The following is a 16541-nucleotide window of genomic DNA, read 5'->3' on the forward strand; positions in this document are numbered from 1 at the left end:
AGTTATATTAAAAAGAAATATTTAAAGAGGGCTGGAACCCAGTCAGAGCTGGGGGGCTAAGCCCTCACGCCCATATTATATTACTGAAAAAAAAACATTACAACAGGGAGGACATAGTACCTAAACCCCGATGATCAAAAAAAAAAAAACATAAACAACCACTCCAAGCAGTCAACATGGCCATCACATACTGAATCCAAAAGGTTGACGCCCCATTCGCTGCATATAAGACTATAATTGAAAAGAAGGAAATTAAAGAGAGATTAAAAAAAAAAAAATTGAAGTTAAAAGGCATGGACGACGGAAGCTTTGATCCACATGGTAATGGCATTTGAAAAGAAAAAAGTAAGATGCTGGTGATGATGAATGAAGAATAAAATTAAGAAATGAGATTGGCGTTTGAATATTTCGTAGTTTATATTGAATTAGGCTAGTGTGAATTGAAACAAGTTAGAAAACGCACCTTAATCAATGTCAATGTGTGGGACGTGAGCAATCTTAGGCCAGTCCTCACCTGTTTTTTTCTTGTATCTTTCGCTTAACATGGGGCATTGCCGAATATCCAGTGTATTTAAACAGGGGAGTCCACGAATCCCTTCTGGCAGTGAAGTTAGATTAAGACAATTCCTGATCTCCAATGTAGAAAGACGAGGAAAAGAAGGCAACGACAGATTTTCCGTTGATGAAGAAGAAGAAGCACTGTTATGAGTGTGGGCCCTCCACCATCCCTTCAGAACAGGGCAATTGTATAACTTGAGTGTCTCCAGGGAGGGAAAGAATGAGATCCTCATCATCTCATCACTCATACTATTACTGCTCTCATTCTCTGATATGTACTTCAACTTCTGCAACCCAACCATTGTAAGAGACTTAAGGGAAGGCAAATGATCCAAGGGCGGAAGACATTGGCATCTCTTACAAAACCGCAATTCGAGATTAACAATATTTATGAGAGAAGAAAACCAACTCGCAAACCTCACACCACCATAATGAAACACTGTCAGCTGCTTTAGATTAGAATGGGGTTGCAATACTTCCATTGACTTTATAATATCCTCCTCATCAACTCCCCTTCCATCTTCTCTAGATTTCCACACTAAAGTCAAAGAATGGAGATGCTGTTTGTCCTTGAGAGGTGTACCAACATTTGATTCTGACACCACATGCCTCAATTTCCTTATGAGTAACTCTCCCCTTAATTCGTTAAGGGTCCCCAGCTCAGCAAGACCAGCACTACCGCCCCTCCCCAAACAATTGCTTTCGCTCAAAACAAATCTATTCAATGTACGAACACCATTCAATTCACCAATTCCACGTGGCATTCCACTCAATCGCCAGCAGTCTTCCAATATGAGATGCCTTAAGTTGATCATATTTTTAATGTCTCTAGGCAATTCCACAAGACTTTCACACCAACTGAGATCTAGTGTTTCCAAATTCGAAAGTCCAACTATCCAATCTGGAAGTCTCTCTACGGGATTCCCACTAAGATCAAGATATCTCAAATGTTTCATTTTTTTAAGACATTTAGGTACTCTTTTAATTCCCAAGTTATTGAGACTCAACATACGCAATGACTTAAAATTTGAAACAATTGCAGCACAAAATGAATCACATAATGACCCATCTCTTTTTCCGTAAGGGTTTTGGCAAGTAAAAAGAAAAGTTCGTATCTTATTTGCTTTTAGCAAGGATGTTGGCACTTCTCATTGCGACAAATCAATATCAAAATTGAAAGATACATGATGAAGCTTTTCATGAAAATTCTTTTGGTTCATATCAACTATGACGCTTCTGACCCCCGACACTGAGATTGCAAGTTCATTCATGAGATCATGCATTTTACAACTTACTATCATACCAAACTCATTTGTTTTTTCTTCTTGAAAAAATGATCTCTGCAACAACTCCCTATAAAATTCATACGCAACATCCTCCAAACACTCATTTTCGTCGGATGACTTAATGAACCCTTGCGCCACCCAAAATCTAATCAATCTCTGTACAGAGATCTTATAATCAGGTGGGAACGAACTACAATAAGCAAAACAATGCTTCAAATGTGATGGGAGGACATCATAACTCAATTTAAGTGTTGGTAAAATATCATTTTGTTCTTGATTTATTTTAGACAGTGTCTTTTCTTTGAAATTCAACCAATCTGTTTTGTCATCTTTGGCAAACAACATCCCACCTATCGTCCTTATAGCGAGTGGAACTCCTTGACATTTTCTTGCAACCTCCTCCCCAACGGCCTTAATTGTTGGACTCTCTGGCTCCCGTCCATCTTTATAAGCCATTTTCTTAAATAAAGACCAACTTTGCTCTTCATTCAAACCCTTTAAGGTGTATGGTTTAGCTGTGTCTGATATCATTGCAACAGTTTTACTACGAGTGGTTATTAGTATTCTACTACATTCTCCACCACCCATTAACAAGTTCTTCAAGCTAAGCCACTTCTCTCGATCCTCATTCCACACGTCATCCAATACAAGTAGGTACTTCTTCCCATCTACTTTTTTTCTAAGATCATTTTGCAACTTCTCAATCTCATCATGATTTTTGGATTGAAGGATTTTCTTAACGACTATATCCAACTCAAATGCATTAGAGACACATGTCCATATTTTCAACTCAAAATGATTATGAATCACCTCATCGTTGAATATGAGTTGGGCAAGTGCAGTTTTCCCTAATCCCCCAATTCCAACTATGGAAATGGTTGACACATTCTCACTTGAGATGGGATCCAACAAAAGTTGGATAATTGCCTTAGTATCTTCATCTCTCCCTACAATATTTTCATTAGGGACAAATGAGTGAGTGACCCTCTCTCTCTTTATAAATTGTGTATCTTCACGATTGTCTTTTAAGTCACTGGGTCTACGAGATGCAATCTCTCTAATCCTCTTGTTAATTTTTTTTATCTTGTGACCCATCTTTATCCCAAACACAGGTTGATTTAAGCTAGAAAAGAAAAGGTGCACCTGTAAGAATTTGAGTAGACATAATCATTATTTTGATAGAACGGTATTAATTAAGTTAATAGAGTTTTGTAGCAGTAGGTTATATGAAACATTCAAAACAATAATGTAGAAGACTTACTGCAGTTAATTATAAGTTATTTAGAGATCTATTGTATTCCTAATAGGTGGATATCAATAGGCTTATGTGACTATGAAAAGGTTATACGTGTACGTGATTTAACCGCACGAAGCCTCTCGTTAATATCTTTTTAGTCAAGAGACTTTGGATGAGATCCCTAGTCACCAATAGTGTTTGACAGAAACCTTGTTTGTTTTTTTGTTTTTTTTTTTAAAATCAAAATAAAAAAATCCTTGACTTTGTACATCTCATCATATTGATATTAATGTATTTCCATGTCAACTATCTATTTTTGAAATTCCTTAATTTATGGACTTCAAACTTTATAATAAACTATTCCCTAAAAAGAGTATAAAAGAAACAATAAATAGTAAAATTTGAAACCAACAGAACATTAATCTACTAATAATCAAGCGAGTACATTCTAAACACATAAAAAACAATGTATACATATAATTGGATTCTCATAGACACAAATCCAAAACAAGAATTGCAAAATCAACAAATATATATAAATACAGTATATATTTATATTTATTTATATACACACGTGTGTGTATATATGGGTACATTTTGCATAGAAATGTATCCATGAGACTGAAAAATGCATTCAACTCATATATCATACATGGGTACATTCTAAACTCATAAAAAACAGTAACTGCTGCTAAATTCATCTTATTATCTTATTTTCCTACTTACTTTTTAGTAAAAGTGTTAATTACATATTTATTCTTTTATAAAAAGACTTTTAGACCCTTATTTATAAATTCATTATTATTTTTTTAAAAGAAAAGAGAACAAAAAGCCATACAACAAAGGCCCACCGTACATCCCGACTCACACAACCCTGGTCAACCATCGCAACTCGCCAACAACCCCTCTCCTTACCACCGCCGCCAAAACCCCTCTTTTCCAAGCGCTATCTCTCACCTGCACTAGTATAGCATATCCAGATCTAAGAAACCTCCCAAGGGGCCAAACCCACTCCCACCCATCAAACAAAGATATCAATTCCTCTGAACTACAGATCTAGGAATGCAGTATACATGAAATTGGATAGAGAAGTGTGAGAGAGTAGGTCTCTCTCTCAACACAGACTCATAGTCTCTCTCTTTCTCTCTCAAGTAAACCTTTCACAGTGGGTAGATTATGGATATGGGTGTTTGGCGAAAGTGCAAGAAAGAGAGGTGGAGAGAGAGAGAGAGAGAGAGAGAGAGAGAGAGAGAGATGGAGGTTTTACCGTCCGGACAGGGTACCTCAAGAGATTGGGTGGATCCGTGATAAAGGAAAAGTGGAGAAAAAGAGTGGCTTTTTTTTCTTTGAAGTTTTCATTTTTCAATATTTTATTAAGTTGACAATGTTTCTCTTTGTTGGATAGTTATCAAACGTTTTTTTAGAAATAGAGTGAAAAATAATATTTTAATTTTTTTCACCTTTTAAGATGGATGAGATTATAATATGAGTAAAAAAATAAGTGGGTTTTGATACATATGCCTAAGTTTTAAAATTTTGAAGGGTAAAGTACAAAAAACTATCTCAATTATTGGTGTTACACTTTCATATCTCATCTTTTAAAACTAACAATATCATACATCATCTTTAGAATTTGGTCTAATGTTATACCTTTCGTTACTTGGCCATTTACTTTTCAATTAAATGCTGACGTGGCTTGATCCGGATCCCATTTTCTATTAAAAAATTAATAAATATTATTAAAAACTAAAAAAATATCATTTAATAATTTTAAAATATTAAAAAAAAATGAAGAAAAGTTAAAAAAAAAAAAAAAAAAAAAAAGCCTTATGTTCGTACCCTTCCCCCACCCCTCTTCTCTCTCTTCTCCCCCATCTTCATCTTCTTCTCCCTTCCAGTCCGTTTCTTGCAACCCAGGAAAAAAAGGAGGAAGAAGAAGAAGAAAAAAATTGCAGAAGAAGAAGAAGAAAAAAACCCGAATCTACAACCCAGAGGAAGAAGGAGGAGGAGGAGGAGGAAGAAGAAAAAGAAAAAGAAAAATTTTAAAATTAAAAAAAAAAAAAAAAAAAAACCCTGAATCTGCAAAAAAAAGAGGAGGAAAAAAAAAACCCATATCTCATTGAGGTGGAATCGGGAAACCTTTGTGACCTCCTTCTTCTTCTTCCGCAGCCGGGGGAAAGGGTGGTTACTAAGGGGTTTTTTTTTTTTATTTACTTTTAATATTTAAAAAATATTAAATAATTTTTTTTTAGTTTTTATTAAATTTTTAACAAAAAGTGGGTCCCGAATCAAGCTACGTCAGTATTTAACTAAAAAGTAAACGGTCAAGTAACGGAAGATATAACATTGAACCAAATTCTAAAGATGACAATTTTAAAAGATGATGTATGAAAATTGTGGTAGATTTTTGTACTTTACCCAATTTTGAAATTAAACATTTATGCCTTTTAGAGTTTTGATTAAATATCTTCCTACAATTTTGGTGCCAAATGGATTAGAAGTAGCATTTTTTATAATTTAAATTACCCAATTTGCCATTATATAAATATACCTTTTAATTCCTAGATAATACATCAAAACTCTTAAAATCTTGTTGATAAATATTGTATAATTTAATTCCAATATAAAGTCTTTCAAAATACACATAAATGCAACTTGCCATTATATTTAATATACCTTTTAATTTTCTTAGATAATATCTCAAAACTCCTTAGATCTTGTAGATAAATATTGTAGTATTCAATTTTAATAAAAAGTCTTTCAAATTACACATGAAACTTTGATTTCTTCTTGGTACATATTTGATACGTTACTTAATATATCTTCTTGGTACATATTTGTTATGTTTGTTTTATTTTTTGCATGTATTTGGTACGTTTATATTTATTTAAAAAAAAAACATATTTGGTACATATATTTGCTCTTGATTAAACATATATTTCTCCTTGTTACATATTTGGTACGTTACTTTATACATCTTCTTGGTACGTGTTTGATATGTTCATATTTTTTTTTTTTTTGTATGTATTTGGTACATTTATATATTATTTTGGTACGTTTGTATTTATTTAAAAAATATATTTGGTATGTTACTTTATATATCTTCTTGGCACGTATTTGATACGTTTAAATATATTATTTGAACGTACCAGCCTCAAGCCTCAGAAAATAGAGAATACGTCTAATTATCTCACATAATATCAATATAAAATAGTGAAAACAACCACTAATTGAAATGGATAAGTCCATTCAAAATTCAAAAATGAGGATCATAGAATTCTAACGTGGGAGAATAAATCATACGGCTCAAACATGGGAGAAGAAACTGGCTTCCTAAAAAAAAGGCCACGTACATAAATATATCAACCTAAAGGGATATATATGGAATTTAATAATTAACATTTTAAATTTAAAAAATACAATAATTACATGTAATCTAAATAAATATAAAAATGCTGACATGACTATTGTTTAGGCGTCATAATCAAATTTCAAAATAGAACCAATGTTTAATCTAAAGAGTATTAGAAAAGTACAGGAGATTCTAATTTTCCCAAAAAAATATGACAATAAAGAGAGTCTAGCAACATTCAAAACAATTGCAATTGTACCTATTACATATATACGGAAGGTATAATTGTAGTTTTTTGTTTTTTTTATTTTTTTTATTTTTTTTATTTTTTGGACTAAGGAAGGTATAATTGTAGTTACTTGTTAAAAGAAAGTACCCATACAATTGCCATATATAATTATTAATTATGGTCCAATTCCTACATCCTCCCAAAAGTAAATTGTTTTCATATGTGTACACCCCAAAGTTTTTTTTTTATAAAAAAAATGTACCCTTATAATTAGAAACAAATTTCAAAACAATATACCCATTTAGATTAAAAATACAAAAAAAGGAGGGCATCCATAAGCGTTCTAGCAAATATAATGGACCCATGATTATTAATAAAAGATTGTTAATTCAGTCAAACGAAAAATGAGATGAAACTATTGGAACGTATAAAAATTCATATTTTAATTTCAAATTAAAGGGATGTTAGGGATATCTAGCTGCAATAAAATCCCTTAAATGATGTAAATGATCAATTATCCTAAACGGAAATGACATAAAAGGAAATGAATAAATGAGTCTTTTTAAATAAAAAGAAAAGGAAAATCTGACATGGAATTTGATTAATTTTAAGAATTTCATATGGACATAAGTCAAAGGCCTTCAAACAAAAATTTAAAACTAAAAATGTTTCATCAATAAACATTAGTGACTTGGGATCAGACTTAATTATCCCCATTTTTTATTTTATAACCCATCTTTAACCCAGTAACAAGTTCATTTGAGCTAGAAAACCCAGTAACAAGTTCATTTGAGCTAGAAAAAAAGGGCGTAAATATAAGAATTTGGGTAGACATATCATTAGGTCGATAGAATTGTATTAATTAAGTTAATAGAATTTTGTAATGCTAAGTTATATTAAACATTCAAAACAATAATGTTGGGGATTTATGACAATTCATTATGAGTTATTGAGAGACCTATTGTATTCCTGATAAGTAGATATCAATAGGCTTATGTGATTATAGAAAGGTTCTACGAAATGCATCCTCACCAAGCTTCTTGTTAGTCTCTTTTATCTTATGATTCATCTTTAGCCCAAAAGCAAGTTGATTTTAGTAAGTTAGAGAAGAAGAGGCGTACCTTTTTTGACACCTTTGTATTTATTCGTCCTTGCTCATCTTTATATGCCCACTCATCCAACCACTCATACGTCATTCCATGAATAAATTAAAAACAAAGACTTGTGACCAATTCACTAATGCCGGCCTGGTCCCTAACGTTTAGTTGTATTTTTTAAACCCATCTGCAATTTTATCAGTTCGTGAAACACTATTATAAATGGACCAAAACCAAATACACGCCACCTCCAATATACATCGAATTAATTGCACTTTCATCCAAGTACCCATACACCACTCCATACATAAAATAAAAACAAAGACTTGTCACAATATCACTAATGCCGGCTTGGTTCTTAACGTTATGTTGTATTTTCAAAATCCATTTGTAATTTTATCGGTCCATCAAACAATAATATAAATTGATCAAATTAAAATACACACCACCACCAATATATCATGAATTAATTGAGCTTTCATCCATCAACTCATGCATCATTTCATATATAAAATAAATATATTAATAAAGATGAGATGCTGGAATAACAATAAACAACACAACAAACACGTATGATTGAAAGTTTACTTTTTAAACACACTTGCAATTTCATCAGTCTCCAACATGACCAATACTAGTTTATTCATCCACCCTAATGTAAATATAGATTTTATATAGCTAGACAAGAAATGCTAAGAGAATTATCTTAAAACTGGCACACTCATAACCCTATATCATCTCATATTTTTTGCATAATACTATATAATGTTGAAGCAATTTCATTGGGCTCCAATACCAAATTTATTCGTCCATCCTTTTTATATAAAAGCATAAAGCAAATGCACTAATGCAATACTATATCATTTTTTTAACAAACGATATTATATACGTTAGAGGAAAAAGAGTGGGTTTAGCCTAACAATAGATTAGTAATAATGTAATTCACATTCTCCTACGATGAAAATCAAACTTAAACTTTTCACTTACAAGTTAAAAAAAATATCAATAGAAATAGAACAAGTGACAATATACCACTTTATATATAAGCTGAAAGTAACTGCATTCAAAATTGAATGAGAAAAAGCCAATTGCATGGTGGTGGGTCAACCAACGACATTAGAAATTGAAAATATGAAGAAAAAAACGTCAAAATTCTCATCTCATCAAACCAAATCGCAGCCGTTGGTTCCCTTTCCAATTTCTTTCTCATTACTTTTGTATTCCCACGCAGCGTGGCCACCCCATAAATCTGGGAGGATTTTTTTTGTCGTATACTGTGCGTTTAATTTTTTTTAGATATTATTTGTGTTCTTTTATGTTTATGGATTTGGGGAGCTGTCAAGAATTAATTGATGAATTTAAATTGGTTCCAAAATCAACACTAAAAGTGAAAAAGGATGCTGAGATATTATTATTATTATTATAGTAGAATGGTTTCTACAATTTCAGTTTTTTTTTTTTTTTTTTTTTTTTTTTTTTTAAATGAGATGTTATGAAATTAGCCTGAGGGCCAGCATCCAAATGGAAGCAAGTACTCTGAAGGGCTCTCCATTTTTAATGTCCTTTTAAGAAGACATTAACATAGGTGTTCACACGTTACTGCGATTTTCAAAAGCGCATAAAACATGCATAAAGTATTATGTATAACCATATTAGGCATGTATGAATAAAGGTTGAATTTGTAAATTTTGAAGAATATCTTTATATACAAAAGAAGAAAATGTACCCTCTTATAAATTCTGAAAATATACTAAAAGAAGAAGAAAAAAATATGAAGGCATAATTGCATTTAGTGCCTAGTAATTTTCGTAAAATGTCTATTCACATTTACTCACAACTTGAGTGATGTCTAAAACAAATGATAGATGAGGTTATAGGTTATCACATTCGCATTCACATTTCCTCACAACTTTAGTGTTATAATTCAGCATAAAACAAATTGACTGCGCAAGTAAAAATAAAAAAATAAAAAAAAACTGTTCGAACGAATCACAAATGTTAATCAGATTCTTCACAGCAAAAACATTTAGTTTACTCTAACAATCAGTAACCAATTCTCCTAAACCCTAAATCAATACTAAGCACGATTGGGACTATGGTCTTATGTCATATAATTAATTTCCTTTCAGTTGATAATTCATAGGTAATTTAGGAGACACGTACATATTTTACATAGTGGAAATCATTGTAAATGCATAATAAAAGCATCTTCAATGAAGATGTCAAAAATAGATGTCAAATGTTAATTTGATAACTGACGTGGGAATGTCGGATTTTTTTTTTCCTCCAACCATATATATTTTTCTTAGAAATGATATCTCATAGCTTTATTTAAGACAGAATAGGGAGTAAGGCTGAAATGGCTATAGGCTTCTATTTGTAGGACCCATTTTTTTAAATAAATTTTCAACATCTATAATTGGTACATTGATGAGACTCACATAATAAAATAATTAACAAATTTGACATATGAAAATTCATATGTCAATCCACATAGGATTGATATATCAGTTGGAGTTTGATTTTACCTTCAAATTTGATTACATGACATTTCATTTAGGATTTGTCATCTCCTTGCTAAGATGTTTTAAGTGTAAAAGATTAAAAAAAAGTCAAATGCGTTTAGGTATTTTTTTTTCTTTGAGATACAAATAATTAAGATTAGCAGAAGAATGAAAATGTCCCTAATGGACTGCAATTCATATACAATTTGATTCGAAGCACCCAAGCAATTCAAAAAACGCTTGAAAGATGAAATTCAAACATTGATATAATCTGCAACTCATTCGCATGAGTCGCAGTATTTCGGGACTGGATTTTGGGCTGAAATTTGAGAGTTTTGTGCTGTGTTCTAAAATTTGGGCTTTTGAACTAAATTTTTATCACCCAATTTCATATCAATTGAAATTTAGGCTTTTTACCTTATACCAATTGAAATACCAATTCATTCATACCATCTAAAGTTCCAAGGTTCCAAACTAGGGGTGGGCAAACAGGTTCTGGACTCGTGGGTCGGGGCGGGTACGGGGTGGGTCCAAAAATTCGAAACACAAAATGGGGTGGGGCGGGACGGGACGAGTCCAAAAATAAGAAGGAACGGGCCCCGGCCCGGCCCGTTTGTAGCATGCAATAATGGATTGGAATTGGATTAGAGCGATGCTATAGCCCACTAGCCCTTGACTTACAAGGTCACCCACCATATTGGACCAGATTTGAGAGGCCTTCAAGAAGGTCTCTATAACCAATACGTGTCAAAGCATGCGTCGAGTTCTCGCCAACAGTCACCTAGACCTCAAAGACTTTCATCTCTCCAGCTTTTTTATCCCCTCATTTGATTTCAAAGACTTAATTATATGGTTTAATTAAATCCAACTCTCCAGCTTTTTTATCCCCTCATCTGATCTCAAAGACTTTCATCAATCTCCCATTTTCCATTCATTCACACTTAAGCATGTGTCGAGTTCTCGACAACAGTCACCCAGACCATCACCGCCTCACGACCACCACGATTGCGTCGCCCTCGAGCTCTTGCTGAAGTCGCTGGACCGTCAGATCTCGGCCGTTGACCACCCAATATGGTCCGACTCCACTGATTTCGCAGCATTGTTGACTCAATCTACCACATCATTGCCACGATCCAGAACTAGGATAGACTCCTATGGCCGCCCACTAGTCCGTCGGCGTTGCGCATGTGGGATAGACTCCCTAACTCGTCTTCTCCTCTCTCTTTGACTCGTCTTTTCTGGGTTTTTTATGGTTATGATTTTGTGTTGGTTGGGTTTTTTTTTTATGGTTCTGATTTTTCGCCTTCTCCTCTCTCCCAGATGACTAAGGAAGACGACTTGAACGGTCTAAGCTGCATCTGGGTTGTCGCGGAGGAAACGGGTTCGACGATTGAGGAAGACGACTTGAATGACGTCGTCCCCTTCTGTGTTGATGAAAAAAAATGTAATAGGAACCACGGACCCGCCCCAAACCGGCCCATTTCAAACGGGCTGGGTTAAGTCCGGTTCTAAAACTCTAAAGCTCTCTACCCGGCCCGGCCCGTGCCCAACCCTATTCCAAACTACTTAATTTCATACTTCTATTTCTAATATAATCTACTATAAATTCAACACTTATGCAACTAAAATAAATATATATATATATATATGTCGGATCGTTTTGGGATTCCTAAACCATTGAATATGTAATCCCGATTCCAGTACCTAAAGGTTCGAGATCGATTCAGTATAAAGTCCCCAAAATTTTGGTATTATTGATTTGAGAATTTTTCTGTATTGGATCGGGATTTTTTATTTTTTTTGTTTGGTTTCGAATTTTAGGTAAAAATTCCAGTGAACAAATAAAATAAAATAAAAAATGCGACTTTTCAGCATACGGTATATGCCAAAAGGACAGATTATACAAATAGGACAGCCCCACGAGATATTTTTCTTTTAGCCCTTTGTTCAATGGAGTCTCAACGCGTTGGCTCCCCATGTTCCTTCCAATAATGGTTCAACTCTTTCATTCAACCTTGATCATCACCACCACCATATCACTCTTGCAGAGTTGTAGTAGTTGCAGGAAATTTTAGCTTGAGCTCATTTGGCCGATTCTTCAAGTCCGAGTCTCCGAGGAGAGTATCCGGAAAATGTATGAGCCATTTATACATAGTGTTCCCCTATTCATATGTACGGGAGGCCTCATTCGTACATGATAGACCTCGCGTACATGTTTCGAGAGGACGGTTATACACATGTAAAACCTCGTCCGAACAATATCCGATGCCCTTATAATATCGTACCGATGGAGAAAAAAGGGCTCCAATCATGGTTTTGGGGATGGCCGGAGTTCACTTCTACAAGGAGTGAGGGGACTCGAGGAGTTAATGGCAGTGTGATTATGCTTTACCTTGCAAACCGGCTGGGGACTCGAGGTGTGGGAACGACTACATCTCGACCAGATTTCATCAAAGCGAGGCGATCCTTGATTGTGTTGTCAAACAATCTGTTGTCTGGATTCTCTGCATAGCAAACAAAGTAACTACCTACACAAGCATGTGGTAGTGCCATGGCTATCCTCGTCTGGAAAAAGCATATTAATAGAAATTGGTTAGGTTAAGGTGTTAATTAGGTATTTAAATAACTAATAAGCAACAAAGATTAAAGAATTAACAAGTTGATCACATCGTTCATATGCATAAAATGAATAATAGAGTAAGAAAAGTGACCAACCATAAGGTATCCAATGAAGAATGTAAGGAGGGAAATGGTGGCTGTGAAACTTTGGTGCACTCTAGCGGTCCAAGCCGCCACAACTATGACACAGATAGAGCCGCTGCAGACGCCGGTTAGGAAGCAGATTGAGCTGGTAATGTCGGAATCAACAATTGGTTCCATTTCTTGCCGTTCAAAGAGCTCCCAGGTGTCTTGTGATGCCCTCACAAAACCTTTCCCATACACTGCTATCTGCAGCAATTGGCCATATTGTGTTACTGAAATATTGATCAGCTGGCAAAACTAGTATACTTTGCTAGGCAAAATAAGGACTCGTTTGGAAGTATTTTCAAAATGGCTGAAAGCGTTTTTGGTAATGGTTTTTGGTACCAATCCTTAGCAAAAATGGAAGTGAATCTTGGAAAAGCACTTGAAGTGCTCTCTGCAAGAAGCACTTGGCTGGTATGCAAACGGAATCACAAAGTCACTTGACAATGGCTTATAAACGTACCTGTATGAAGGCCCAGCCGTTGCCATATCTGAAGATGCACTCCATGACTTTGAGACAGCAATGTGCACAAGAAAACATGAACTCATCTTCTCCCTTGAGTAAATTTAAAGCCCGAGCAACAATTCTCAGTGCTTCAATTGCAGGTACAAAGAGTGAACCCAAACAAGCACTTCCAAGATTTTTACTCAAGGCTCTCTGGAAGCAAAATTGAGTATTAGATTGCATTCCTCTGAGATAATAAAGAGAAATTACCCTACTGACGGTCATATTTGCAACGTTCCTCATTACTTCAGCTGTCCAAGCTAAGCTCAAGACCAATAAAATTATGATCAGTGGAGGAAAGTAGAAATTCAAGGCTCCAATCACAGCTAGAATCCACAGGGACATCCACAGAAATCCGACCCCAAGCATCCAATAAGTGGGTTGATTCAAATCGGGGAACTTTGATACGGGTTCGAGCGATTTGATCAATATCTTGCTACAAAATCCTATCCGCTGTGTGATCCAACAAGCGTATAAGCCATTGCCTATCGCAAATGCAATAAAGCAGAATGCAACGCCATCAGTGGGAGCCTTTTGGAAGCAAATTAGCAGAATTCCAGCAGACAGAGACATGACAAAAGTGGTCCATAGTATGAAATGAATAAAAAACTTAGGCCATAGCCTGACTGCCTTTTGCCATGCAAATGCAAGAACAATGCTTAAAAGAGATGCAGCTTCGACTTGTGGTAGAAAAAACTTCAACACTCGTTTCTCGGCTCTTTTAACCTTGTTGTCTGATGCTTCTATCAGCCCTTGAACTCCCCTGAACAGAAGGAAACCGACTAGCCCAATGGCTGCAACCATGTGCAGAAGAAATAGAAACAGAGATATCTTGTTGGTGTATTTTCTTGAATTCAGTGTTGTAAAAGATGGCTGGTCAAAAAATTGAGACAAAACCCATTAAAATATCAGATTGATAACTCAAAATTCTCCCCAAAAAAATCATGCTCTACCAGATAAATGGCTGACAAACTGATTAAAAATATTTAGGACCACAAGTTCTGCAATTAATCTTTTTATGTCACTAAATGGGATCGGCTGCATGAACCCTAAAACGCCATAGTGCTCGATTTTGTGCCAAGTCTCAATCTCATTAAACAAGTCCCAGAAAAATGGCTTTTATCATTTCCTTACCAAACTCATCAAAGATATTTAGGATAAAAATAACATATATCGCAAAATTTCAAGATTAAAAATGAGATATCTTTGTTTAATCTTTCTTAAACATCACTTAATTGACAAAGTCTTATACCACGAAATGGGTCAGCTATATGAACCTAGAACGTTATTGCGCTCGGTTTTGCTTCAAGTCTCAATCTCAATAAACAAGTCCCAGAAAAATGATCTGTATCATTTCCTTTCCAAACTAACCAAGGATATTTAGGGAACATATATATAAATCTCAAATTTTCAAGAATAAAAATGAGATATCTTTGTTTAATCTTTCTTAAGCATCACTTATCAGTTGGTATCCTAAGTTGTTTAAAAACTTTAATTTTGTTTTAATGAGGAAGATTAATTAAAAAAACAAAAAAAAAAAAGGAAAACTTACTTGTGGGTTTGGTGTCGAACGAGGCTGAGAATGCTGGGGAGTGTTGGTGTGAGAGGATAACTGAGGAGGGGAAGGAGTAGCAGTAGCACCACCATGACCACCACCAACGCCTCTGATATTAGAGAACCGAGACGGCGGCGGCGGCGGCGGCGGAGTTGCAGCTCTGGTTTTGCTATTTATTACAATTCTCAAAGGGTTTGTTGGATTCAGCCTCTGCAGCATTGACACATGAACATCTCCTTCTCTCTCGTCCTGATTAATATTATTATTTCCATGATTAATATTAATATTAATATTTCTCTCAGCTGCCACCGCCTGTTCTTCAAAACCCACCTCCCCTTTCTCAACATCTCTCACATCCTCCTCCTCCTCCTCCTTCCTCCCATAGTCCTCTCTCTCCTCAAGCTCCTCTCTTTCTCTCTCCTCCACCTACAAGCCACAGCAAAGTTCGGACCTTTTGGCATTAATTGAAATGTACACAGAGCTAATAATAAACAAAATAGAAAATAAAAAATAAACAACAGAAAAGAAATGAGAAAGATGGGTTGCTTTACAGGCTCTGCGGCACCCATGCCGGCGGTATGACGGGACACCGGTGTCAGCGGCGGTGTTGTTGTCTGGAATGTTTCGTGTTTTGTAAGTAGTTGTGTATTTATCCCTCCGAAATCTATCTATCTATCCATGGTTGTGGTGGTGCTGTTACTGGTGCCGGTGGATGCTGACTCTTCTCTCCTATTTTCACAAACGTAAATACTTACCTCAGAGGATCTGACTGTGTGGGACCCGCCCGGTCATAGCATAGGTATGTCTAACGTGCTCCTGTGGCGCGTGTGTGACTTTGACCAATGAGAGAGGGCCTGGTGGGTTCATGTCAGATTGAGGTTGAAGCACGTTTAAAATAGAGTTTTTTCTGCGGTTGGTGTCTGGGAGTGATTGTGAAATAAAAGCAGCGTCTACTGGTAAATGATCAATGTTTTCATTAACGTTTGAAATCTGTGCTTTTTTTAAAAGTGCTTATGGAAAACTGGTAACTTCTATGTGAAAGATGGTTACAAACACGGAAATTTCTTCAATACTATTTATCAATCAATGAATCATATGGGAAGAAATTACAAACATTAATAACGAAATATTTCTAACAAAAAATATGAAAATTTTAAATAGTTATAAAAAATTAAATTTAATAATAAAACACTTGTAACATTAAATGTTATGCAGCATTAACCTTATAAACTTTTTTAGTTGTAAAAACAATTTTGAGCCGTACAGACACAATTGTTTCAAATTGCATATATACTTATAAATGAAATCAACATTAACTTATTCTGAAATATAAAACTATTTATTGACCTAAATTAAATTTAGGGGTGTGATATTCACACACCTCATTTTACTTTTCACACACCCTTCTAATTTTCTGTCGTTGGATCAAATGAATCGAAGAAAATCAACAGATAAAAATTAACAAGGGGTGTG

At 34.8% G+C, this 16541-nt stretch overlaps 1 protein-coding gene and 1 pseudogene across 3 annotated transcripts; both read right to left on the reverse strand.

Annotated features, from left to right (window-relative positions):
* Positions 1–20: 20 nt before the first annotated feature.
* LOC137733930 (putative disease resistance protein RGA4) lies at positions 21–7858 on the reverse strand (annotated as a pseudogene). Its single transcript, XR_015964343.1, has 3 exons — positions 7784–7858; positions 464–2987; positions 21–231 (listed from the first exon to the last, which is right to left on the reverse strand). The product of XR_015964343.1 is annotated as a putative disease resistance protein RGA4 (transcript).
* A 4134-nt stretch (positions 7859–11992) lies between these two features.
* On the reverse strand, positions 11993–15804 carry LOC137735157 (protein PNS1). Of its 2 annotated transcripts, none has more exons than XM_068474551.2 (5): positions 15620–15804; positions 15066–15494; positions 13472–14386; positions 12975–13212; positions 11993–12828 (listed from the first exon to the last, which is right to left on the reverse strand). In XM_068474551.2, exons 1-5 carry the CDS (start codon positions 15635–15637, stop codon positions 12788–12790), a joined length of 1641 nt encoding a protein of 546 aa, XP_068330652.2. In that variant the 5' UTR covers positions 15638–15804; the 3' UTR covers positions 11993–12787. The 2 variants fall into 2 exon arrangements, with proteins under 2 accessions (XP_068330652.2, XP_068330651.2); XM_068474550.2 differs by having other exon boundaries at positions 12979–13212; positions 15620–15803.
* Between the last annotated feature and the right edge of the window lie 737 nt (positions 15805–16541).

The sequence above is a fragment of the Pyrus communis genome, chromosome 7 (genome assembly GCF_041283825.1).
Source record: "Pyrus communis isolate YQ-2024b chromosome 7, ASM4128382v1, whole genome shotgun sequence".
Lineage (NCBI taxonomy): Eukaryota > Viridiplantae > Streptophyta > Magnoliopsida > Rosales > Rosaceae > Pyrus > Pyrus communis.

Bases quoted from the DNA above. Each gene is read 5' to 3' on its own strand.
- LOC137735157 (XM_068474550.2), bottom strand. The intron at 14,387-15,065 runs GTAAGTTTTCCT...TTTTTTGACCAG, and splicing joins GTTCGACACCAAACCCACAA to CCATCTTTTACAACACTGAA. The intron at 12,829-12,978 runs GTTGGTCACTTT...TGCTTTTTCCAG, and splicing joins TCTTCATTGGATACCTTATG to ACGAGGATAGCCATGGCACT.